This window comes from Bubalus bubalis, chromosome 9 (genome assembly GCF_019923935.1).
Source record: "Bubalus bubalis isolate 160015118507 breed Murrah chromosome 9, NDDB_SH_1, whole genome shotgun sequence".
Taxonomy (NCBI): domain Eukaryota; kingdom Metazoa; phylum Chordata; class Mammalia; order Artiodactyla; family Bovidae; genus Bubalus; species Bubalus bubalis.
The window spans coordinates 103,475,136-103,500,348 of NC_059165.1; the positions used below are offsets into that span (position 1 = coordinate 103,475,136).

General features: G+C 54.2%; 1 protein-coding gene across 1 annotated transcript; it reads left to right on the forward strand.

Moving 5' to 3' along the window:
* Positions 1–3,214: 3,214 nt before the first annotated feature.
* Positions 3,215–23,967, forward strand: RAB8A (RAB8A, member RAS oncogene family). Its single transcript, XM_006057836.4, has 8 exons — positions 3,215–3,381; positions 8,723–8,783; positions 11,021–11,081; positions 15,176–15,253; positions 17,456–17,545; positions 18,093–18,158; positions 19,668–19,718; positions 22,617–23,967. Exons 1-8 carry the CDS (start codon positions 3,258–3,260, stop codon positions 22,707–22,709), a joined length of 624 nt encoding a protein of 207 aa, XP_006057898.1. The 5' UTR covers positions 3,215–3,257; the 3' UTR covers positions 22,710–23,967.
* The last annotated feature ends 1,246 nt before the right edge of the window (positions 23,968–25,213 follow it).

Genomic DNA, 25,213 nt, shown 5'->3' on the forward strand with positions numbered 1-25,213 from the left:
TCCAACCAGTCCATCCTAAAGAAGATCAGTCCTGGGTGTTCATTGGAAGGACTGATGCTGAGGCTGAAACTCCAGTACTTTGGCCACCTGATGTGAAGAGCTGACTCATTTGAAAAGACTCTGTTGCTAGGAAAGATTGAGGGCAGGAGAAGGGGACGATAGAGGATGAGATGGTTGGATGACGTCACCAACTCGATGGACATGGGTTTGGGTGGACTCCGGGAGTTGGTGATGGACAGGGAGGCCTGGTGTGCTGCGGTTCATGGGGTCGCAAAGAATCGGACGCAACTGAGCGACTGAACTTAACTGAAAGAAGAAAAGGTCAAAGATGACTGCAGTTTCACTACCTGAATTGCTTTGATGTTTGCTCTAAGATCTGATCTTGAGGAAGGAGAATAGGGAATCAAAAGGAGAAATGAAAGCCTTTAAGACATTAAGGCAAACAATTTTTTTGTCACCTAGTACAATCAAAAACATTTCCTTCATTTTAATTCAACAGTTACGCAGACACTGTAGCTTGTTACGCTGGTAGATCGAATGAAATATAATGCAGTCCTCTACCCTACCATTGCTAGATTGAAGTTCCTCATCTCACCCCTCCCCCCTTGGGCTGTAATCTAATCTCAGTATACCGTTTTAGTCATCCTGGTGCCTCAGCACTTAATACAAGTAATGTTAAACTGACCTGTCGCAGCTCTTGGGAGTACCCAATCCCATGAAGTGTGAGTGGGACAGAAGGTGAGGTTAGGACCAGATTGTGAGGACTTTATCCTGCCGATAGACCATGGATGGATAAGGGATAAATGTTTTAGACTAAGCACACTGAAGGGCAGAATCTGGATTAGACAGTGATCGGGGAGACTAGTGGAGAGATGTGATCTGACAGGCAACAGAGGTAGAAAGACAAGATTTAAGAGCCATTTAGAACCTCTAAAAACCAGCCTGTGAAGGATGAAAAAGTATCAAAGCAACTTAGGTCTCACTCAGAAGATAACTCAAGCTAGTATGAGTAGGAGATGACAAGTTCAGTTGTGGATATGATGAGTTTGAGCTATCTTTAACAGATACAAAGGCAGATACCCAAAAAGTAGTTGGGACGTGGAGGCATGGCTCAGCTATGGGCTACAAAATCATCCAGCATAGAGATAATAGGAGCCAAGGAAGTTAATAAGATCACCCCGTAAGCAAGAACAGAGAACCATGAGGAACAGCAATGTCTAAGAGACAAGAAAAAACCCCTCCAAAGACTGCAATGGAATCTGAGAAGCAGCACCCAAGAAAAGGTGGTGTGGGTAATAAAAGGAAAATAAAATGGGAACAGTACCAAGAAAAGGACCACCGGAGAATGTGGTCTATAGAAGCAAACAACACAGGCAGAAACCTGCGAAGTGGCCAATGGCTCTGGCTGAAGCTCTTCCTAACCATAGCAAGATTCGCAAAAAAAAATGTGCTGCAGTGGGAGGAAGGAGAGGTAGGGGGCATCTTTTATAAGTTCCTCGGGCAAGTCTCCAGGCATGATACCCCCAGAGCGACACCTAGCGGTGGCCATGCAAATGGTATGTGAGTGAGTGAGTGAAGTCGCTCAGCCGTGTCCGACTCTGTGCGACCCCGTGGACTGTAGCCCGCCAGGCTCCTCTGTCCATGGGATTCTCCAGGCAAGAATACTGGAGTGGGTTGCCATTTCCTTCTCCAGAGGATCTTCCCAACCCAAGGATCGAACCCGGGTCTCCTGCATTGCAGGCAGACACTATCCTCTGAGGCACCAGGGGAAGCCCTGCAAGTGGTATGGCTCATCTCAATGGTGCAGGAAAACATCGTGATCAAAACCTCAGCCTCCAGACTTCCCTGGCGATCCAGTGGTTAAGAATCTGCACTCCCACTGCAGAGGCATACCCGGTCAGGGATCTAAGGACGCAACATGTACGTGTGTGTGTGTTAGTCGCTTAAGTCATGTTCGACTCTGTGCAAGCCCATGGACTGTAGCCCTCCAGGCTCCTCTGTCCACGGGGATTCTCCAGAGAAGAATGCTGGAGTGGGTTGGCATTTCCTCCTCCAGGGGATCTTCCCCACCCAGCAGTCGAACTCAGGTCTCCCGCATTGCAGGCAGATTCTTTACCATTTGAGCAACATAGTGCAGACAAAAAAAAAAAAAAAAAAAAAGACCTCAACCTCTGAAGCTGATCCCTTTGAGTTCAAAATCCAGCCTACCTGGTTAAGACCCTGGGAAAGTCATTTAACCTATGTGGTCTCGGTTTCCTCATCATAAAATGGGGGGACGACAATAATACCTACCTCAGTGGGTTGGGGTGGGGTTAAAACACTATGTAAATGCTGGCAACACTGGCAGGCACAGAACCAACGCCTGTTAAGTATTCCCTATAATTCACACTGTGCTAACGCCTGAGGTTTCCGAAGCCCCCAGGTGCGCCTCAAAGAGCTGATTGGCTTGCCGCAGGCGAGGCTCCGGGGTAAGACTTGGATAACTTCTAAACAGGTTTGTGGGCCCGTCCTGAGGAGTCCTGCGGGCCTCAGGGCGCAGCTTGGTGAATGAGGTCTGGGTATCTCTAGGTAGGTCCCCTGGCCAGCGCCGAGGTCCCTCAGCAGGTCTCAAGGGGACCTCGCTTCGACTATCACGGCGCCCCTGCTCTCCTTTGCGCTTTGGCTCCCCTGGAACGACGCAGACGCCTCCACACCGCACCACCACAGCCACGCTGCCTCCAGCACTTGTCCGGGCACCAACTGAGGCTGCGCGGGTCTTGGAGCGCGGGCGCCACAGACCCCACGCGCGTGCGCCCTCTGCTGGCGCCAACGGCCTTCCCGGCGCGCGTGCGCACAAGCTCCAGACCGGCCCCTGGTTTGAGGGCGCGCGGAGCCGTTGACCAAGCTCCCGGCTAATCCCCATCCCATCGCGGGGCGGGGCCGCCCCAGAGTGGAAGGAAGAAGGCGGGAACAGAGGATGCCACGCCTCCTCCCTGTCCGTATTTGAAGCTCCTTGACGTCTCACCGCTGGCCAATCGCAGCCCGCCTTGTCCTGAGCGCCGGCCAATGAACGGCGCGTTTGGGTCGCTTCCGGCTCTGCGCCCAGTTCGCTCCTTCCCCAAGTCTTCCCGAGGCGGGCGGGGTGCGGGGGCTGGCGTCGGCCGCGGTGACGCGCGTCGGGCCAGGAGCCAATCGGGGGCGGGATCGGCGCTGATGGACGGGGCTAGCGGCCAGTGGCGAGGCGCTAGCAGCACTTCCCGTCGGGGAGAGAGTGTAATATGGCGAAGACCTACGATTACCTGTTCAAGCTGCTGCTGATCGGGGACTCGGGGGTGGGGAAGACCTGTGTCCTGTTCCGCTTCTCCGAGGACGCCTTCAACTCCACTTTCATCTCCACCATAGGTAGCGGGGCTGGGGAGCGGCCGGGGGCGCGAGAGGCCCGGGCCGGGCGCGCCCCTGAGGAGCTGGGGCTGAGGGAGCGGCCGGGCGGGATGGACCAGGGATCTCAGAGGATCTAAGGGAGGCAGAGGGTTAAAGAGCAGTCGCCTGCATCATCGTTTGGGGGTTCCCCGGACATGGGAGGGAGTGGGGACCAGGTGCCCATTTTGCAGATGGGAAGACTGAGGCCCCAACCCTCAGCCTGCTCAGGGAGTATATGTCCTGGTTGAGGTCTTGGCCCCCGTCGTCTTGTTCGGTCTTTGCAGCAGCCCTTGAAGCAGTTTTTGGTTTCCTCGTCTTACTAATTGGAAACAGACATGGAGAATTTGTTCATGGGGAAAGGACAGCGACAAGTGACATCTGATCTTATTACACATTTACTGTGTGCCAGGCTCTTTATGGTGCTTTATCACACTTCCGAATGCTCTGTATTAGGTGCCGTTATTAGTTCATTTCACAGATGAGGAATTTGAGGCTCACAGAGGATACTAGACTTGCCTGTGGTCACACCATCTACAGGTGGCAAGGATGGTATTTGTTCCCAGATATGTATGAAAATCCCATGGATGGAGGAGCCTGATAGGCCACAGTCTATGGGGTTGCAAAGAGTCGGACAGGACTGAGCGGCTTCGCTTTCACTTTATGTCTGAACCCAGAAATTAAGGCTCAGCCATCCCAGAGAGATGTGAGCACTCACCCCCAGGACAAGCACAGCTGATCCATCTCAAAGCCAGGACTCCAACCCAGACATCTCCTCTTCTTTCCTCTGGAATATTCAGGGGTTGCATCCCTCTCCCTGACCTGTTTCCCCCATGGATGAATTTCTTCTAGAAGGAATGGTAAGAGGGAGTCCAGAGACTTTACGTGCCCGTGCCCAGCCTTCCATCCCACTCGAGGGTGACAGAAATGGCAATTGATAGCTGTCTGCTCTGGGACCTGTCATCTCGAGGCGGATGCCAGATAAAAGCAACAGTGAGAAACCAAAATCAGCCGCTGCCACTGACAGCCCTGACTTCCCTATCGCTCGGCCCAGGACACTGGTTGTCACTTTGCAGAACTGCCCTTGCCTGCAGGGGCCAGCCCACATTGTGGTGGAACAGAGTTGTTGCTTCTCAGTTCTGACATCCATGAAAGTGGAGCTGACTTCTCCCCACCCCACAAAAATGACCGTTGTCTGCATGAAAGGGTTTGACCTGAAAGTAACATCCATTAAGCCAGTAGCCTGTAAACTATGCAGCCTTGCTGTGGAGTGGGGAACTGGGAGGAAGATCACTAAGCCCAGGAGTTGGGGAAAAAAACCTAGGAAATGGGCTTTGCTTTACCCGGGTGTGCCTTATCTCCCTAATCCCCATAGTGAGCTGCTGATTCCATCTTTGCCTTCTTCCAGAGCTGCACTTTGCAAGACACTTAGCTGCCAAATGGAAAAAGAATGGGACTGGAAAAAGAATGGGACTGGCAGTCATTATTCTGATGTCCAGGTGCTGTTTGCCCTTGAACGAGCACTTCACCTCTCCAAGCCCTGTTTATTCAGTTTGGGAGTGGTGTTCTCTGTTTTAGCCAGTGCCTGGATGGTGGAGGATCAGAGCTGTACAATGAACAGGGGGCTTTCTCCACTGTCAGTGGCCATCTAGAGGAAGCATAGTGTCTCCTACCGTGACAGCATCCTTCCCCAGACACAGGTCCTTCTGATTCCTCCCCTTCACTAACACCAAGGTCAAACTTTGGGATTTTACCTTTGCACCCCCACCAATCAGGAAGTGATATTCACTCCTGGTAGACTGTGGCTCGCTCTCAGTCCAGACCTCGGTTTCCCAGAGTCAGAACCTTCCTGGTGAGAATTTGGAGGTTGAGTTTTTTGTTTGGTTCTTAATTCTTGACGGGAAAACCCAGTCTAGTCTCTGAGGAGGCCAGCCTCCACTTACAGGTGAGGATGTAACTTGGGCAAGGTCATCTAAGGCAGTGGGCGTGGCACTTAAACCCAGGATCCCGCCCCCCGACCTCAGGCTCCTCATTACATGTGTAGCCTTCCTGCTGGCCTCTGTTTTCTAGGAAATTTTAATTCCCCGTGACCTTGAAGGTATGGCCTCATAACTCAGGCCTTGTAAAGTTTACACTTCCTAATTAAACTTGGTGTGTTAGTAAAACCCAAGAGGCAGATAGAGTGGTGCTTTGGGTTCTGTCGATTGGGCAGTGCTTCTTGATTTCATACATTCCCATGTATGTGGGCTTTCCTGGTGGCTCACAAAGTAAAGAAACTGCCTTCAATGCAGGAGACCTGGGTTCAATCCCTGGATGGGGAAGGTCCTCTGGAGAAGGGAATGGCAACCCACTCCGGTATTCTTGCCTGGAGAATCCCGTGAACACAGGAGCCTAGAGGTCGCAAAGAATTGGACACGACTGAGTAACACACACACACATGTATAACAGGAGCAGGGGATGTTTTAGGAAGACTTTTAGAATGCTTTAAGAAGCCTCTTGCATGTGGCTTAGTCCTGAAATACAGCCTAATGCATAGAGGCGATTGGCACTGAGCGTGCCTCTGTATTTTCTTTATAGATTGGGGATTAAGTGGTTGTTCATTTTCTGCCCAGGTTACATTTTGCCAAAGCCTGCTCTCATAAGCTCCATCGATCATTTGTGGTGTGAACTTGGCCCCGTGGCTCCTGGAGTTAGCTCTCCCCAGCCTGGCTCAAGCCCTGGCTTCTCCTTAGAGTCCCATTCATTCATTCCTTCAGGGAGGTGGATGATATACGTGAAAGTGCTGGGTAAACCACGCAGCACCATGTAAATCTATTGCTCTTTTTTTTTTTCACGCAGCCATCTTTTCCCCAGTGCCTGCTGCACACCAGGCATCTGGCTCAGTGTAGGAGCTGGAGGGGTGACTTGGATGGATCAGGAGGAAGCGGAACTGTTAACTAACTAGGCCTGCAGTCAAAGTTTGTGTGCAGGACTAAGTGATCAGCTTCTAGCAAATACGTACTCACCCCTGCTGCACTTGGTCACTCGAGATGCAGTCATAAATAAAGAGCACCTGCCCTCCTGGAGCTTATGTTCTAAAGGCCAGTGCTCAGATGCAGGCTTACATTCCCTCTCGTCCACAGGACAGCTCCTAAGGCAGGCAAGGATGGAATTAGCATTCCCCTGCGGGGTTCTAGGCTTCCCAGGTGGCTCAGTGGTTGAAGAATGCACCTGCCAATGCAGGAGACGCAAGAGACCAGCTTCAGTCTCTGGGTCAGGAAGATCCCCTGGAGGAGGAAATAGTAATTCACTCCTGTATTCTTGCCTGGAGAATCCCTAAGAGGTATTCTAGCGGGCTGTAGTCCATGGGGTCGGAAAGAGTCCGACCGCAACTGAACATCTGAGCACACACACATGAACCCTAGGTTCTAAGGGTCAAGCCAGGCCTCACTCTCAAAGTTTGACAGGCGGAGAATAAATATATAGATATAGATATAGATATAGATATAGATATAGATATAGATATAGACTGATTGATTTGGGTGTACCAGGGCTTAATTGTGGCATGTGAACTCTTAGTTGCTGTGTGTGGGACCTAGTTCCCTGACCAGAGATCGAACCTGGGTCCCCTGCATTGGGAGTGCAGAGTCTCAGCCACAGGACACCAGGGAAGTCCCCACAGGTAGAGGTTTAGAACAAACTCCTAGGGGCAAAGACTGGACTTAGCTGTTACTCCTCCACACAGGCTATTCAGATCATCACGTTTTGCTCCTAGCGTCATGGAGTGAATAAACAATGTCAGGGATAATACATGAAGAAGATGAAGCAGGTTGGAGGAGAGAGGATGGTTAGGAAGGCTCCCCGAGGAGGTGACTGGAACAGAGACCTGAGTGAAGGGAGAGGGGAGCCAGGTGGCCATGAAATGAAAGAACATTCCAGGAGGGGAAAGAGCAAACCTAAAAGCCTTGAGGCTGAAACATGCTTGGGCGGTGTGGCCAGAGAGGAGGCTGAGAGCCATGGGTTCTGAGGGGGCCAGGTTAGCGCACTTGGGCAACTGTTTTCACTTTATCTTGGGGCCAAGGAGTCAGTGGGAAGCCACTGAAAGGTGTTGGGGGAAATTTTTCAACAATCTTGTTATGGGACGTTCCCTGGTAGCCTGGTGGTTAGGATCCCAGGCTTTCATTGCTGTGGCTCATTTCAGTCCCTGGTCGGGAAACTGAGATCCTGCACGTCATACAGCATGGCCAAAAAAAAAAAAAAGTTTTATTGACATATAATTCAGCTCACCCATTTAAAGTGTGTAAGTCAGTGGCTTCAGACCCGTTTTCAGAGTTGTACAGCCATCATCACAGTCAGTTTGAGAACATTTTCATTATGACAGAAAGACAGCCCACACCCCTCGGCAACCAGTAGTCTCCTTTCTGTCACTCTGGGTTTGCCGTTTCTGGATGTTTCATGACTGGAATTATATATATGTGACCTTTCCTGTCCGGCTTCTCTCACTCAGTGTCATTTCCAGAGTTCATCTGCGTAGCAGCGTGTGTCAGGGCTCCATTCCTTTTTATGGCTGAGTAATATTCCTCTGTAGGGACAGACTGTTTTGTTTATCCACTCGTGTGCTGGTGAACACACTGGAAGGTTTGGAGCCGAGGTTAGCTCAGTGACATGGTTGAGTGTGTGTTTTGGAAGCTCGGGAGGGGATTGAGGGAACAGTGGTGGGAGAGCCTGGAGGGCAGTTAAGAAGGCTGAGAGGTCGCCCTGATGCTGGGGAAAGGGGCTTGGGGCCAGAGGGTGGGAGAGAAGGAGGGCAGGGTCAGGAAGGCTTCTTGGGAGGGGGTCTTTCAGCAGGTTTTATCAGGCTAACAGGCAGGCAGGCAGGTGGGGATCACTCACAGAGAAGGACCTACACGTGTAAATGCCAGCCCTCCATCTACGTCAGGCACATCTCGGGCCCAGCGCCCTTGTGCTCGGAGGGCCAGGTACAGGTGGCGGGAAGTGGGGGGCTCTGGCACCCATTCCATGAGGCCGCCGACCAGGGAAGGGAAGAGAGCAAGGTTTCGGCACCTGAGCTGCCTGGGTTTGCCCACCAGCCCTGCGCCTCGCCAGCTTCCTTCTGGGCAGCTCCACTCTGTCCTCTGAGCCTCAGCCTCCCCTTCTGTGAGAGGAGAAAGGTCACCAGGCACCTCCAGATTTGTTTGAGGGGTTTAGAGACCCTGCCTGCCCAAGCGCCAGCAGGTGCCCCCGAGACTGTGGCAGCTGTGGCTGCACAGGTTGGCAGCACCCGCCATAGGTGCAGCTGGGAGAGGGGCTGACAGTGATGTGCCTTCTTTCTTTTCTTTTCTTTCAGGAATTGACTTTAAAATTAGGACCATAGAGCTCGATGGCAAGAGAATTAAGCTACAGATATGGTAAGCATTGTGGCCTTCATCAGCCCCTCCGCCAGCAAGTGCTTTGAGCTAGAAGCCCCTAGTTCCGCGCCCCGCACCACCCGACCATGGCCCTCATCTCTTTGGCCTAGCCCAAACACTTTGGGCTTTCTTCAGAAGCCCCAGGTGAAGGGACTTCCCTGGTGGTCCAGTGGTTAAGACTCTGCACTTCCACTGCACGCGGCATGGGTTCGATCCCTGGTCAGACTAAGATCCCACATACCCAGAAATGTGAATGTTAGTTGCTCAGTCGTGTCTGACTCTTTGCGACCCCATGGACTACAGCCCATGAGGCTTCTCTGTCCATGGAAGTCTCCAGGCAAGAATACTGGAGTGGGTTGCCATTCCCTTCTCCAGGGGATCTTCCCTACCCAGGGTTGAACCCAGGTCTCCTGCATTGCAGGCAGATTCTTTACCATCTGAGCCACTAGGGAAGCCCCATATCCCCAGCTATATGGCCAGAAAAGGAAAGGAGGAGCCGACAGAAGCCCCAGGAACGGTGCTCTGCTGGTTGATGGGGCTTAGAGTCGGTGTCCACCCGCTCTGAGGACATAGCCACCAGACCCAGCTCACATGTGGGCACACACTGCGCCTCAGAGCAGCCTGCTCCCCTTGCGCTCACAGAGAACCCTCGTGGCGGCAGTGAAGGCTACCAAAATAGCAGGATACGTCTGCCCGGCCTCTCCATGAGCCCATCAGCTTGATGAAGGAGGCCTGACATCACTTCCTCTTTTCTCTCCTGGGGACACCCAGGCCTCACTTCCTAACACGCAGACCTGAAACCCCAGAACCGAAAATGAGCTGAGGCCAGGCCCAACAGTGAGATCTGTTTCTGTTTGGCTCACCAGGGACTGACTTCCTGTGCTCCATAAAATCAGAATTTGTGAGTCCCCATCACGGATTGTGGTCCGTAGGCTACCGGCCTTGGAAAGGCTGGGCTCAGGTGGTCAGATGTAGGAGAGCCTCAGCCTGCAGCCCCGTCAGTCGCAGGGGAAACGCAAACCCTGAACCACACAGAGAGAGGTCACGTTGGGGAGGGTAACTCAGTCCTTCCAATCCAGGCACGTGCCTGTGTGTGGGATGGGGGCTGTGAGATGGGCTGCGGAGCCCACTCCCTGCAGCTCATCTCCCCAGCTCAAGTCTCAGATGCTGAGCGCTGCCCCATCTGCCTGGCGGGTCCCCTCAACTTGAGGGGTCTCCACCTCTGAGCCCGACTTCAGAATTGAATTCTGTTTGTGGCCTAACTGATCCTCCTGAGCTTGGGAGGCAGCCGGTCTCTGGCCGCCTCGTAAGTTACAGGCCATTCAAGTTCTTGTATTTTACAACACGTTGGCTCCCTGGCAGCCTCAGTGCCCAAGTTCAAAGGGACACCACACCAGCAAGGAGGAGTTGTGCTTTCTTTTCCTCCCCTCCTCCTGCTTCTGCTCTTAGCAATCACAGTGGGGTTAATGACTGTCTTAAAACTCTTCTAGAACAGTCGTAAAATCATAACTGATCATAACTGCTAACGTCACCTGCTATTGGCGGCCAAAAGTCAACATGGCCCCAAATCAGGTGTGTCTGTCTGGTCCGGACATGCCGAGCCCTGAGCAGAGGGTGGTGCAGGGTCGCAGGAGGAGCCCTGGGCCCAGAGACAAAAGCTGTGGTCTTGTCCTGGCTCTGCCACCGGCCAGTTGTCACCTTCAAACAGAATACTGAATACCCTCCGTGCCAGGAGCTGGGCTGGGCAGGGGCATATCTGACCCAAGTGTCGCCACCGTACCCACAAGGAAGGCCTTTCCCCCGGGTCTCCACCAAGATGGTGAGCATGGAGCTGCTTCCTGAGCTTCTCGGGGCTCCCCTAACTCAGCCCACCAAGGAGGGCTGTGTCCCCCTGGCACCTGACCAGCCCCTTCCACACACCTGGCCCCAGATTTTCAGATAATACCATCCAACCTTGGCTCTTCTGGGGCCCATAAACCCTGAGGGAAATCCCCAGGAAGACAGGGTATGGAAGAGGAGTCATTCTGCCATATCCCTGGCCAGGAGACGTCAGACAGCTGCCCTGGCCGTGGTTTCTTTCTCTAATGATGGGGGGCAGTGCCCCGCAGCAGAGTAATGAATCAGGAGATGATGGCCCATGAGAAAGCTGGCTGTCCGTCCTGGGTAAATGCCCCTCGTTCTCACTGTGATGATTGTTCTGCATCACCGCTAATATCCCTTCTTCTTCTCATCGTTAGGGACACAGCTGGTCAGGAACGGTTTCGGACGATCACAACGGCCTACTACAGGGGTGCAATGGTATGTATTGGTTTGCGTGGGGTTTGGGGCTTTTTTTTTTTCAAGTCAAGTGAATGTCTCGTCCTTAGACACTGATACCTGAAGTTTCTGAAGAGCCCATGGGCTGGCTCCTCGGGGGTCCTTGGTTCCAGGTTAGTTTTAGGAAAAGGCTCTGTGCCCCACCTCCACCCCCTTGTCCATGCATCCCCTTCCGGCTCCAGAGACAATGCAGGGTTCAAGGAAACCTAATTCCCCAGGAATGAAGGAAGACACAGGAAGCCGGTTCTTCCAGGAGAGGTCAGGTAAATCGGATCTGGCATGCCCCAACGCTGAGGAGCGCTCACGTGGCCCACATCAGTCTCTGTGGAATTTGCTACCGAAAACTTAAAGATCTTCCAGGAGCCGACTTGCTCTGGGTTGTTGTCTGTTATATCTGCTTCCTGGGCCTGAGGCGGGATGAGGCGACTGGGGACACTCACTCTTCATCCATCAAATATTTTCACCAAGCACCTTCTCTAGGCCAGGCCCAAATCAGATGCAGAGAGCAACCTGGCCTGGGCCAGGGTCCTGTCCTCACGGTCTCCAAGCAGGTCCTGCACCTGTGAGGAGTGTATACAAAGCAGGGTGCCCAGGGGCTGTGGGGAGTGGGAGGAAGGTTCACAAGACCTACTCAGCCACCTGGGTCGCTCTCTGAGTGCGTTCTCCTTACTTTGGAAAGTGGTACAGAGAAAAGGAGTGTCCCAGGCAGTTGTGGGCATAGATGGCCAGTTCCCCGTTTCCAGCTCCAGCTTTGCCCCATCAATCAGCTGCTTAGACCTGTTTCCTCCACTAGGCCGAAAGCTCCAGGAGGGCTGGGCTGCCTCTGGGTCCCCGGCACATGCCCGATGCCTGGGACCAAACTGAGGGTGCTGGGAGCTTGGGAAATGCTGGCAGCAGCAATGAATAGAAGCATTAAGTATTTAGAGCATCCCACACAGCATCTGAACATAATAGAAACTCAATCATGTGGGTTGCAACCTTAGTGCTCCTCATTAAAATTAATTTACTAATTTTCCCCTCACCTTGCTGTGCTCTGGTACAGCAGAGGTCTTGGGGCACTTGGATCCTGGGGGAGCTTTTGCTGTGTGGCCTCAGGCAAACCCTGTCCCTCTCTGGGCTGAAATAATACCCCCACCCACCAGCCACTTGCCCCATTCGCCACACCCTTCCCTGCAGCTGGCAGAGGGCCTAGGTCTTGACCATAAACCCCTGAGTGTAGGTGCCATGATCGTCCCCGTTTTACAGATGAGGAGCCTGAGGCTTGGCACCATTTCAGGCCCTGCTTAAATTCACACAGAAGATAAATGTCTGGGCCGGTAGTGAGTGGCCCTTCCCAGCCCGTGTCCTTAGCGAGCTCCCGACAAGGCAGGACTAAGCCATCTGTGAGACCCTGTCCAGCCCCAAGATGACTGTGTCCTCCCAGACCTACGCTAACTCATACGGAAGCTGCCAGCTGGGTATGGCCATTTGAATCTAAATCTGTTAACGTTGGCAACCCAGACCCTCAGTCCCACCTGCCGCACTTCCGGTGCCCCAGAGCCTTGTACAGCCAGGGGTGGCCGTAAAGGATAGGGCAGGGAACATTGCCACCGCTGCAGCTCATCGTCACCTTTCCTTTGTCCTTGTGGCACTAGACCCTTGGGTCCAAAGTTTGGGGAGCATCGGACATCCGGTGTCCAGTTGTAAGCTTGCAGTCAGGTCTGGGGAGCTGTGCCCTAACAGGCCAGGAAGAAGCTCACTTGGAGCCTTGAGGGGAGCTTCAGGGAGGACCAGAGATAGAGTGATCCTGTGTTTTTGGTTTCCCTGGTGACCTGGTGGTAAAGATTCCACCTGCCAATGTAGGAGACGCAGGTTCGAGCCCTGGATCGGGACGATCCCCTGGAGAAGGAAATGGCAACCCACTTCTTACACAGAAGACTTTTACCTTCTGTAGGAATGTAAGGAGGTCTTCTTGCCTGGAAAATCCCATGGACAGAGGAGCCTGGTGGGTTACAGTCCATGTGGTTGCAAAGAGTCACACATGACTGAGCAACAACAGATGTTTTCCAGGGACTCCTGTGCCTTCCTGATAGAGTTGTATTCATTAACCCGCGCCCACCCCTCCCCGCCACCTCAAGCCCCTACAGGTAAAAATCTGGGACCTGATTCCAAGGCCAACCCAGCAGTGGTGGCGGCAGAATCCTAGGCCATCAGAGGGGCCAGTCCCTGAATAAAGGGGCAGAAAGGCCTCCCAGGCCTGTGGTGTTTCTTGCCCCATGGGTAGAGGCCCCAGTGATGCTCGATTCAGTGTCCACCTGCCAGAGTCATCTTCTCACGCTCCCCTTGGCTGGAGCGTGGCACACATCACAGCCACTAAAAGCTCCTCCAAGTCTTCCTGTCCGCAATCTCCGTTTAGTCTCTGCAAGAGACCACTGAACGAGGGTTCCCAGGTGGCATTTTTGAGAAGTCGTGGCTGTGGCGGGCTATACGGCCACTTACGTAGCCTCACAGTCACAGCGGGGACTGGGAATTGCAATGGCTTGCTTGCCCTCTCTGTGGTTTTGCCACAGCCTCGCCCTGTGGTTATCTGCCCAGCACACATGGCCCGTGTTCTTACTCTGCAAATTCAGGCGGCCTTCGAGACATCTTGGCCAGCACCAGAGCTTGTGAACAGAGGGTTTAGGCCCCTGGAGCAGGTGGTGCTTGTTTAGTTACTAAGTCGTGTCTGACTCTTTGCAACCCCATGGGCTGTAGCCCACCAGGCTCCTCTGTCCATTGGATTCTCCAGGCAGGAATACTGGAGTGGGTTGCCATTTCCTTTTCCAGGGGATATTCCCGGCCCAGGGATCAAACCCAAGTCCCCTGCATTGCGTCGCAGGCAGATTCTCTACCACTGACCCCCACCCAGGGAACCATGTAAGGTGATGGAATGGAGTGAGCCGGGCCTCAGCAGGACAGCTGGGGCCGTGTGCCTCGGAACCCAGGGGCTGAGCCACACGGGGCCGGAGATCCTGTTGCAGGCTGGCTCACCACGTGCCCTGCAGGGATGTCCAGGGCGGCAGGGGGCCTGTCACAGGGTGGCCCTGAGCACTGCTGGATCCTATGGAGGGTCCAGGGAGGTTCCTGTCATCAGCTGCATTAGAGCCAGGTTGGAATCATAAAGGTCACTTCTCTCTGTACTTCAGTTTCCTCTTTTATCAAGTAGGGTATTTGTCCTTCTTGGCGATGGCAGATTGTAGGCTCAAGCGGAGGCGGGTTCACTTTGCAGCTGTTTCAGAACCCATGGACCATCTCCCAGTTGCTCACACGTTGGTTACAGAACCACAGAGGCCTCAGTGTTGTCTGCCCCAGGGCTTAAAACCAGCCCAATGATGGTGGGGTTGCTGGAAGGCACATGGGCATCAGGGTTTGTCCCCCTAGGCTTAGACCCCAGTTGGGTCCTTTACTTTCTCATGTGTCCGGAGAGAGGGACCTAGCCCCTCTCCCACCACCCCCACTTGCAGCCTCAGGGTCCCCGTTCTCACAGTGGGGACAGTGGGGCACCCGACCCAAGCCTGTGGATCTCAGGGAGACCCTGTTACAGTGCCCAGCTCATGGTGGGCACCAGATGAGGGGTGATGCTGGGATGAGCAGAAGAGGCGGCCCTGGCTGAGTCTAGGAGAAGGCTCAGCAGGGTGCGTGCAGGGTGAGTGGGTGTGGAAGAGGCCGCCAAGGGTGGCAAGAGGGGGAGCACGGTGGGCATCAGGACCACGGAGCACAGTCTGTAGAGCAGGGGCTACAGGAGGCAAGGTTGAGAGGCCAGCCACTGGGACCTCACTGGCTGCCAAGGCATGAGGGCTTGTGTTTTTCCTGCCTGCAGGGCTCCTCTGTAAGCATGAGGGTAGTAGTGTCTGGGCTTCTGAGGAAGGGTCACATTGGTGGCCAAGGAACAGGACTAGAGCCTGGGCCACCAGGGGGAGGCTGGTGCCTGAGCCCAGCAGAACGAAGGGTCCGGGAGGGTGTCCTGTCGGGGTCTCTGCTGCCCGCCTTGCTGGGTCCTCCCCCCGAGAGAGCTCGCAGCTTGTCCAGAGCCTGTGTGTCTGTCTCCCCCTGCTCAGGGCATCATGCTGGTCTACGACATCACCAACGAGAAGTCCTTTGATAACATCCGGAACTGGATTCGGAACATTGAAGAGGTAAGTCTCCAGGAGCGCCCTGGTTTACCCATGAGATCCCTGAGCACAGAGGCACCTTGAAGTAACTCGCTAGGAACAAAGAGGGACGGGAATCCACACAGTCGACCCCAGAAACCACCCAAGCGTGGCTTCGTCACAGAGCAGCCCCGAGAGCCCGTTCCGCCAGCTGGGCTGTCTGGTTTGGGCAGCCCCAGATCAAGGAAGAAGGAGACCCAGGCCCCGAGAGCACTCTGCTTTCTAGAAAAGGAAAGGTCTCGAAGTGGTGTGACCTTTCTACTTGGAGGGTGTGGTGAGGGCGTGTCAGGCCGGACTTTGAGCTGCCATGGAGCAGGCTGTGAGCTGGGAGGAGGGACCCATGCTCAGGACGACCGTGCTGGCCCTGCAGCAGCCCGTGGGAAGAGACCTTGAGCCCCAAGGGAAGAGAACCCCAGGCCCCCCTTCCTACCCCACTGGTCCCAAAACCAGTGTGGTCATCTTCCTGCTCTCCAAAGAGCTTGCCCTCACCCCCAAAGCCTCCCCCGATGACAAACTTATGGCTTTTGATGACTCACCGGGCGAGGCTTCCGATCTGAGAATTTCATGCACCTGTGAAGCCAGGGCTGACGGTCCCAGCACGGCCGGCACCTGTGGCCAGGTGCTCTGGGTTGAGGACCGCATGTGTGCTGGCAGGCAGGGCCTCACACCAGCCTCCGGAATCTCTCCATTCTGGCCAGTAGGCAAGAGCCTGCCAGTTAGTAGGACGTTTGGGAGCGGCAGAGGGCGTTTTTCTGAGGCCAGATCTAAGCTACAGCAAGAAGAACCTTTTCTTTTTTTAAAAAAGTGTATTGACTTATTTATCTAAAGTAATAATGTTAAACCCGTTCTGTGCTCGAATGAAAAAGCACACACACTTTTTGAAAAAGAACTGTATTTTTGAGAACAGAAAGGTTCTGTTTTCTTTAGTCACCTTTGACCCACTTTTTAAAGATAAGAAACATTATCACTTCATTTATAACACCAAAATGGAGACCCAGGGTCAGAGTGGTGAAAAGCGACACTGTCAATGGTGGCAGAGCTGAGGTTCAGACCCTCTGTTTTTCTGATGTCTCTGATTTAAAGCGAGTGACCATGAAGTTAGCCCACTCTTTTTTTTCCCTCCTTGAGAAACTAGATAGGCTTGATCATGGGTCTGGATAACTTTCCATTGCCTGTACTTTAAGGACCTTTTGAAATCCTCCTGTAATAGTTTGGACGCTGATGTATCTCTAAGGGCCTCTCATGGCCTAATCCTTCAGGAAGTGAGGCCCACTGTGGAGTGTAGAGGAGAGATGGAAGAAGGAACCATTTTCAGGCATGAAGTGAAAGTGAAAGTCACTCAGTCATATCTGGCTCTTTGCGACCCCATGGACTGTAGCCTGCCAGGCTCTTCTGTCCATGGAATTCTACAGGCCAGAATTCTGGAGTGAGTAGACATTCCCTTCTCCAGGGGATCTTCCCAGCCCAGGAATTGAACCCAGGTCTCCCACTTTGCAGGTGGATTCTTTACAGTCTGAGCCGCCAGGGAAGCCCAAGAACACTGGAATGGGTAGCCTATCCCTTCTCCAGTGGATCTTCCCGACCCAGGAATTGAACGGGGGTCTCCTGCTTTGCAGACAAATTCTCTACCAGCTGAGCTACCAGGGAAGCCCTTTCAGGCATGAGGGCAGAGTTAAGGAAACGCCCTTAAGGCAGAGCACCCAGGGCTGGTGACTGCCAAGGGCTAGGACCACCCCGGGCACAGCCTGTGTCTGGAACCCAAAACAAGGGAGCGGAGCCAGGCAGACAGTCCTAGGACAGCGGCTGACGCCTCCAGCAGGGGGGCCGGGGAAGGAGAGAGGCGAGCAGGGGCCAGGACCTGGTCACTTGCCCCCTAGGCCAGACACCGCCAGGAGCCCAAGGACAAGCACGATAACCTGGTTGATGCAGCCCATAGAGAAGGCGTCCTTGGCCGCCAGAAAGCGTGCACTTGGTCGGGGTGGCAGGCAGAACCCTGTGCTCGGCCCTGGCCCTGGCTCTCAGACACGGGACAGGCCCCTCGCCCTCTCTGAGCTGCAGCCTGCCCTGTGTTCGGGGCGTGTCCAGCCGTCCGGGCCACGCCTCTCTGGCCTTGGGCGCGGGTTGGCAGCGGGCCTACAGTCCAGTCTGCCTCACCCCTCCCCTCCCCCACCTGCCCCTCCTCCCCAGCACGCCTCTGCAGACGTCGAAAAGATGATCCTTGGGAACAAGTGTGACGTGAATGACAAGAGACAAGTTTCCAAGGAACGGGGAGAAAAGGTGGGTGTGGTGACCAGTGTGGGCCTGGCACTGCCAGATGCTGTGGGGCAGAGGGACCTCAGGGTCTAGAGTTTCCTGCACGGAGGCCAGCCCTGCCCTGCCCCTGATGGGGTTGGGGGGCAGGCTTTAGAAGGGGAGAATCCCTCACCATCTTTATGAACAAAGGTGACCCACCCTCCTAGGATGCTAGGCTTCGCTAAGGCACACAGTGGAGTCGGATGTCAGTGGGCATGTGCCGTGGGAAGGGAAGGTGGGATGCACGTGCCTAGCCAGGCTTCACCTAAAGATTGAAAGCAGCGAGGGCTTCCTGGCATGCCCTGCTGCCCCCACCCTGCATCGCGTGAGTCCCCGTGAGGCCGGAGGGGCAGAGGACAGAGCCACGGTTTGAGCCAGGCCCCGAGACCCTCCTGCCAGGGACACTCACCACCTGCTCTCCGCCAGGGGCTGGAGGGCGTAGGCCCCCCTCACTGTTACCCACTTAGCGTGCTGTTTGGGGGTCAAAGCACCCAGCGGCTGATGTTCACATGTGTGTCTCCCTCCCTCCCAGCTGGCCCTGGACTATGGAATCAAGTTCATGGAGACAAGCGCAAAGGCCAACATCAACGTGGAGAACGTGAGTCCCAGGCTCGCAGCACGAGCCCCTTTGGGCCGAGGGTCAGATAGTACCCTCCAAGGAGGCTCTGTCTCAGGGACTGGCCACAGGCCCCCGCAGCCTCTAGACTGATGACCGAGAGGTTCTCCTTGAGCAGCACCATGTGCCAGGCCCCTTGCAAGGCCCAAGCAGTCTGGGGGAATCGCCCCCTTGTTCTGACACCAGCAGGGGCCGGTCCCAGCTGGATACCTGGAACAGGATCTCACTGGCTCTCGGGCTGCGCTGGGGAGCAGGCGCAGTTTTGTGGGTGGGGGGACCGAGGCGCAGAGAGTCCTCCAGTGGCCAGCGCCCAGCCCCACCTCCGGGTGCGTGCTTTCATTCACAGCGCCCGCCCATCCAGAGCAGGGGCCCTGCCAAGACTTGGCCAAGGCAGGCCTTCCTCTCCACTCCACCAGCTCTATAGCTCCCCTGCCTTCTGCTGCATTTTGCCATTTCTGAGATCTTTCCAGAATGGATCTTCCACACCACTCCCGACCTCAGCCACCTACAAGAGGCACAGAAAGCCATCCCCAGCTGGCCCAGCCAATGTGTGTCGCCCATGACTCAGGCCTCACCCACCTCTCTCTGTCCCTGGCCCCCTGGGCCGTGCCCTCCTCCAAGCCTTCTGTGGTCCCATCCCCCTTCCCTTTCCCATTAGGGTCGAGCCCATGCAGCCACTCCCCCAAGAGGCCTGTGCCATCCCCCAGGCCCTTAGGCCCACCACTTTGGGGATCCCCAGCACCCCAAGACCCTCTCCACAGCAGAACTTGACCACATCAACGAGTCTTCGGTGAGACTCTGCCTCTCCCCAGACCAGGAGCCCCTCAACAGCACATGCTAAGGCTGATTCGTCCCTGTATTAGGCCCGGGGCAGGGCTGGTGCCAGAGTGGGGTTTGGAAGTGTTGCCCAGATGAGGGAAGGGAGGAAATAAATGGTCAGGAGACTGGGACCAGCAGCAGCCTGGGGCCAGGTCAGCTCGAGCCTTCACCCATGCTGGGAAGATGAACCTTTGACCCTACCTAACAGGCCTTTCAGGGCAGCAACCCAGAATGAAGCTTGTTTGGCCAGGGAGCCAGCCACTTGTCTTTATGCCCTGCCTCTGACTGTAAGAAGCAGGGCAGAGCAGGCAGACAGAGCACAGGGGTCGAGGACAAGAGCTCAAGGAGTCAACGAGCCACTGGCTGCCTTGGGACAAGTCACGTGGCCCCCTCCAAGCCTCAGTTTCCTGTCTGACCAGTCAAGGGTGATCCCACCTCCCAGGATCATTGGCTCAGGGGAAGTGGTGGTCTGGGTGAGGGGGGGTATCCCTGCAGCGACAGGAGATAGATGGGGATGGACAGGTGAGCACCATGCCTGGGTCTCTGCCCTAACACTGTTACCCGCACTGGCTCCACCATTGAGCCACATGCATTGCGTGGCAGGGGCCAGGAGCCAGCCAGCCCCCATCTGCCTCCCACCCCCAGGGTGCTAACTGTGTGCTTACTCCACAGGCATTTTACACTCTCGCCAGAGACATCAAAGCAAAAATGGATAAAAAATTGGTGAGTGGGTGTCCCTGTTGGAACGGGCCAGCATCGCCACCAGTGGTGTGATGCGTCCCTGGGCAGGGCCCTGCTTCTGAGGGCTGCACCTAGTAGGGCATCGCTAGGAAGGGGGGCCGAGTTAGCAGGTGGGGTGGGGCATCCACCCTGAGCTTGCTCATCAGCTTCATGTTTTTTTTTAAGAATGACATAGTTGTTTTTGTTGTTTTTAATTTATTTATTTTATTATTTATTTGGCTGCACTGGGTCTTTGTTGCAGAGTTGGGGGCTACTCTTAAATTATGGTGCGCTGCCTTCTCATCTACAGTCGGTGGCTTCTCTTGTTATGGATCACGGGCTCTAGGCTCGAGGGCTTCAATAGTTGCAACGAGCGGGCTCGGTAGTGGTGCACGGGCTTAGTTGCTCCACAGCATGTGGCATCTTCCCAGATGGGAGATCGAAGCCATGTCCCCTGCTTTGGCGGGCGGATTCGTATCACTGTGCCACGAGGGAAGTCCGTCATGAGCTTCATCTTTCCTCTGGCCCAGAGCTACTCAGTAGCACCCACTGCTCACTAAGCCCACCAGCTGGCTGGGGACACAGGGCCCTTTCCTCCCTTCTCAGGAGCCAAGCACGCAGGAAGATGGAGGGCCTCCTGCAGAACAACCCGCCAGGCGGGCTTAGAACCACAGCCTACCCAGTAGCAAGGCCCCCAAGCAAGGCTTGTGTCTTGACAGCTGCTGGTTTTCCATCCTGACAAGTCTGGCAAGTTGATAGCCTTTTTCCTTCCAGCCTCAGTCTGCGAGTTGTGGCAACCTTCGGTGCACTGCAGGGCTCTGAGGCTTCTGCGAGGTCCTGCCTGAGCCCCTCCCCATGCACCTTTGATTCAGCTCCAGCTTGCTGGTCTACCACAGGGGCAGTTTCATGGTCCTGAGCGCCTCCCCATGCACCTTTGATTCAGCTCCAGCTTGCTGGTCTACCACAAGGGCAGCTTCATGGTCCTGAGCGCCTCCCCATGCACCTTTGATTCAGCTCCAGCTTGCTGGTCTACCACAGGAGCAGCTTCATGGTCCCCAGCATTCAGCAGCACTAGTGCTGTCTTGGTGGGGTCTGAACGCTGGACTGTGTTCTGGGCGTGTTCAGCACCTACATGCTGTCGTGAGTCTTGCTCCAGGGCCTCTGTTTCAGGAACCATTCTTTTCCTGCCGAGTGATGCTTCCTATTGTCTGATACAAGAGCTTGAAGCACTCTCTTTATGACCCATTCTACATCTGGTCATTAATTCTAAGATGCTCTGAATTGAATTGCAGGGCACATGATCGATTGAGTAGCAGCTCTTTAGCCAAAACAGGAAACAGTCTATGTAAGCCAACGTACTTTTAGAAAAATTTTCTTACGGTTGTAATTTTCTTAGAATTCTTTTCTCTTCAATATAACGGTAAAATTTTGATTCTTAAGCATCATTCTGACTCATTTGGGCCCACTGGGAGTTACGCTGGCCATCATGACAGCGCTTTATGCTTTTATTTTTTTTATTTTATTGTACGATTATTATTTTTTATTTCGGCTGTGCTGGATCTTTGTTGTGGCACGTGGGTTTTTTCTCTAATTTCAGCGCATAGGCTTCTCTTATGAAGCATGAGCTCTGGAGTACACAGGCTTAGTTGTCCCATGGCATGTGGAATCTTAATTCCCTTACCAGGGATCAAACCCACATTCCCTGCGTTGGAAGGTGGATTCTTAACCGCTGGCCCACCAGGAATGTCCCTGCCTGTGCTTTTCATCCAGGCCTGTTGGTTGCCTCCTTCCAAGGCGTAGATTATGAGATGCTGATGCTCAGTGATAATCTGTGTAATTTCAATTTTTTTTTTAACTAAGTTGCAAATCACCAACAGTTAAACTCTGTCCAGTTCTTACTACCTTTGTTTATGTTCAGAGTGGCAGTCCCAGATCATTTCCTGTCGGTTTTTTTATTTTTTTATTAATGTAATTGACATGGGACATTGTATAAGTTGGGCATTGTTATAACATTCAACAGTTACTGTCGAATAAATTCAGATTTTACCTGAGAGCTGAAAGATGAGAAGAAATTAGTCAAAGAAACAGCACCTGTACCCTTCCAAACATGTCAGAAAAAACAGGATTTCAGATGTCGGGGCTGGCAGGGCCAGATCAGAGGCTTCAGATGCTGGGCAGCAGCACTGACGGGTTTAGAAGGGCTCGAGTGTAGGGCGCGCCTCACCTGCAGCAGGGCGGAGGGCGAACCATGGGGAGAGGTGGGAGCCGGAGCCTTGGCAGAGGGACAGGGAGGCCAGAGGGTGTGAGTGGCAGTGGGACCTGGGACGCAGCACCTCCACATCCCAAGAGGCAGAGCCTTTTGCTGCCCCTCGGCTGCCTCACTGATAGGAGATGGAAAGGAGGGAAGGATGGGTGACTGGAAAAAAGGAAATAGGGGAGAAGAGCGTGAGATGGGTGAATCAGTGGTTGGAAAGATGTTGGAGAGGGTGGATGGGTAGATGAATGAGTGATTGAAGGAATACATGGTTAGAAGGAGCGATGGCTGGCTAGTAGATGAAAAGCAGATCTACGGGGGTTTGAAATTTGAGTTGTCCGTTGGAGGGGACAGCTGGAAGGATTGATGGATGATAAAAGGGGATGGGTGGGATGGTTGGTTGGAAGGAGATGGATGGATGATTGGAGGGAAGGGGATGGATGGAAAGAAGGAAGAGGGTATATGGATGATGGATGGGAGGGAGTGGGTGGTTGGATGGAAGGGGATGGATGGATGGTTGGATGGAAGGAAGGAAGGAGACGGGTGGACGGTTGGAAGGTGACAGATGGATACATTGGCTGGTTGATTGAGGGATGTAGAGCTCATGTTGCTTGGCTGTAACCCCAGAAAACCCCTTGTGATTTCAGGAAGGCAACAGCCCCCAGGGGAGCAACCAAGGAGTCAAAATCACCCCGGACCAGCAGAAGAGGAGCAGCTTCTTCCGATGTGTTCTTCTGTGAGGAGTTCCGCCTTACTCTGAGCCTCGCTCGGCCCAGCTGACTGTGCCTGTCCTGAGTGAGCCCCTCACTCAGCTGGGGCCCTCCCCCCTCCAGCACCCCCAGCCGCACCGCGGCCACTGGGCCCACGGCCACCAGAACACAATCGAGAAATCGTTTATTTTAGCAACTGCTCTTTTTCAACTCTGGAGATGGAGTGAGTGAAAAGAACCTGCTGTCTTTCCTGCGACGTCCGCTGAATGGGTCCACACAGTGTAACTAGAGAGAGAGATGGCGTCGCGGCGTGGCCGTCAGCAGCAGCCCACGCGGCAGGCCACCACCCCTGGGCCTCGAGAGCCAGAGCCCCACTGGGAAGCCTGCCCACCATCCACGTCCCCCTGCGGCAGAAGCGAGGCCCCCAGAGGCTGGCAACCGCTCCCGGAGCGCTCGGCTCCGCCACGCTGAGCGCAATGAGCCACGTCAGGCCGGGAAGCACCCGCCCTGCACATCTGACGCCCGCTGTCAGCTCTTCTCTCGGTTTCTGGACAAGTGACAGAAACCATTATCCCCGGCCCCGCCCCGTTCCCCCCATCCCATCTCATTTTAACTGTCAAACCAAAGGGAAGCACAAATTAAGGAAATCCTGAGGAAAGAAGCATGGCGTGGCCTTTCCTGTTTACAGCCAGGTTTGGTCCCCTGATCCAGCCGGGCCTTGCACTCGGCTGGCAGGTCTCTCCCGCAGCCCCCCTGAGCGCTGAGGGGTCCCGTGCGTGCCTCGGGGGCCCCACTCAAGCACCGTCTCCACTCAGCCCGCCCTCCGCCAGGGCGCCCGCTCCTCCTCCTCCTCCTCCCCCGTCGTCTCCAAATTGAACATTCTTGCTAGAGATTTTTATTTTTCCAGATCCGTAGTGTCAGGAGGTGATTCCGTCTTTGATTTACAATGGCAGGCCCAGGTGATCTATCGGGAACACACGCACACCCTTCCCGTGCCGAGAGCTCGGGGTGGGCTGCAGGGCCTGGCTGCAGAGCAGTCTGGGTGGGTTTTCAACTGCCGTCGTTGCCCACTGCTGTTTCAACAGCTCTTAAGTTCCTGGAGAGATGGCAGTCAGGACCAGGTTGCCAGGTCAGAGGGGTGTCACCAGGGAGCCTTTCTCTTTCTTTTTTGAATTAAAACCAACATACCAGCAATAGTCTGCTCTCCCCTGGAAATCTCTTTAACCTGCTCTGTTTACGTCGATAAATGCACTTACAGAAAACAAATTAAAGCTCATTTCAAAGCTAACGGATCTTTATGTCCGCATTCTCCGTGTAGGTACACGGATGTGGCCAGACTTTGGGTTCACAGGATGCCTGCTATTTAAAATGCAGCCCAGGTCAGCAGGGGCCTCGGGTCTGGACGGGATCAACGTGGAGGCAGCAGGTTAACCCAAGCTGGAGGAGAAGGTAGCCCCGAGCTCTGAGGAGGTGACACAATTATAAGAAGACTGACTTGGGAAAATAAGCTTTCCAGCACCCCCAAACACACATACACATACAGCATAGGAAAACAGAGCACTCACTGCCAGCATCGTGCCCTCTACCGAGCCCACTGTGTCCACATGTACCCTGCCATGCTGCCAAGCTTCTCTTGGTCCTGCTGACACCTGTTTTGCCAAGCTGAGCACTCCACTGTGAGCCCCCTCCCTCACCTATCAGGAGATCCTGCTTCAGACCCCCCGCTCAACCAGGGCTGAGCCTGTTTCCTCATCTGTAAAGTGGACAGTGTCATGGTCTCCACCTTACGGGATGGCTCTGAAAAGTCCTGAGAGGGCACATCCCCGGCTTGCTGCTAAGGCCTCTGTCGTTATCTGATTCATTACCATTAGCATTGTTAACTCGTCTCCCAAGAGAAAAGCTCACCTCTTGTTTTACATCTTGTCTAACAGGGATGGGTCATCCAAGTTAACAGCTTTGAGCTGTCAAGTATTTGCTCCATAATGCCCCAAGTTTCCATCGGTTGCTCCCACCCAGGTCAGGTGGGATCCTTAAGCTCCTCAGTCCCACCTTGTATCAGCCTCTTGCTCAGAGAGTCATTATTTTTCCTTGTTTCTAAATATCTTGATGAGGCGGCAGGTAGAGAATCAGCTTCTCCACTACCATCTCCCCCCCGTACCGAGACACACGATACCTCGGCTCTTTCTAATAACAGCTTCTGTTGTTGAGTCACCGAGTTGTGTCCGACTCTGTGACCCCATGGACTGTAGTACGCCAGGCTTCCTTGTCCTTCACCATCTCCCAGAGTTTGCTCAAACTCACATCCATTGAGTTGGTGATGCCATCCAACCACCTCATCTGTTGTTCCCCTCTGCCTTCGGTCTTTCCCAGCATCCTTGTCTTTCCCAGTAACAGCTCTAGTGAGATGTGATTCACACACATAGCATTCACCCACCGCAGAGTGCAGTTCAGTAGTTTTGACTAGTCACAGCGTTGTGCAACCATCACCAGTCAGTTTGGGAACATTTTTATCACCTACTACCCATTAGCAGTCA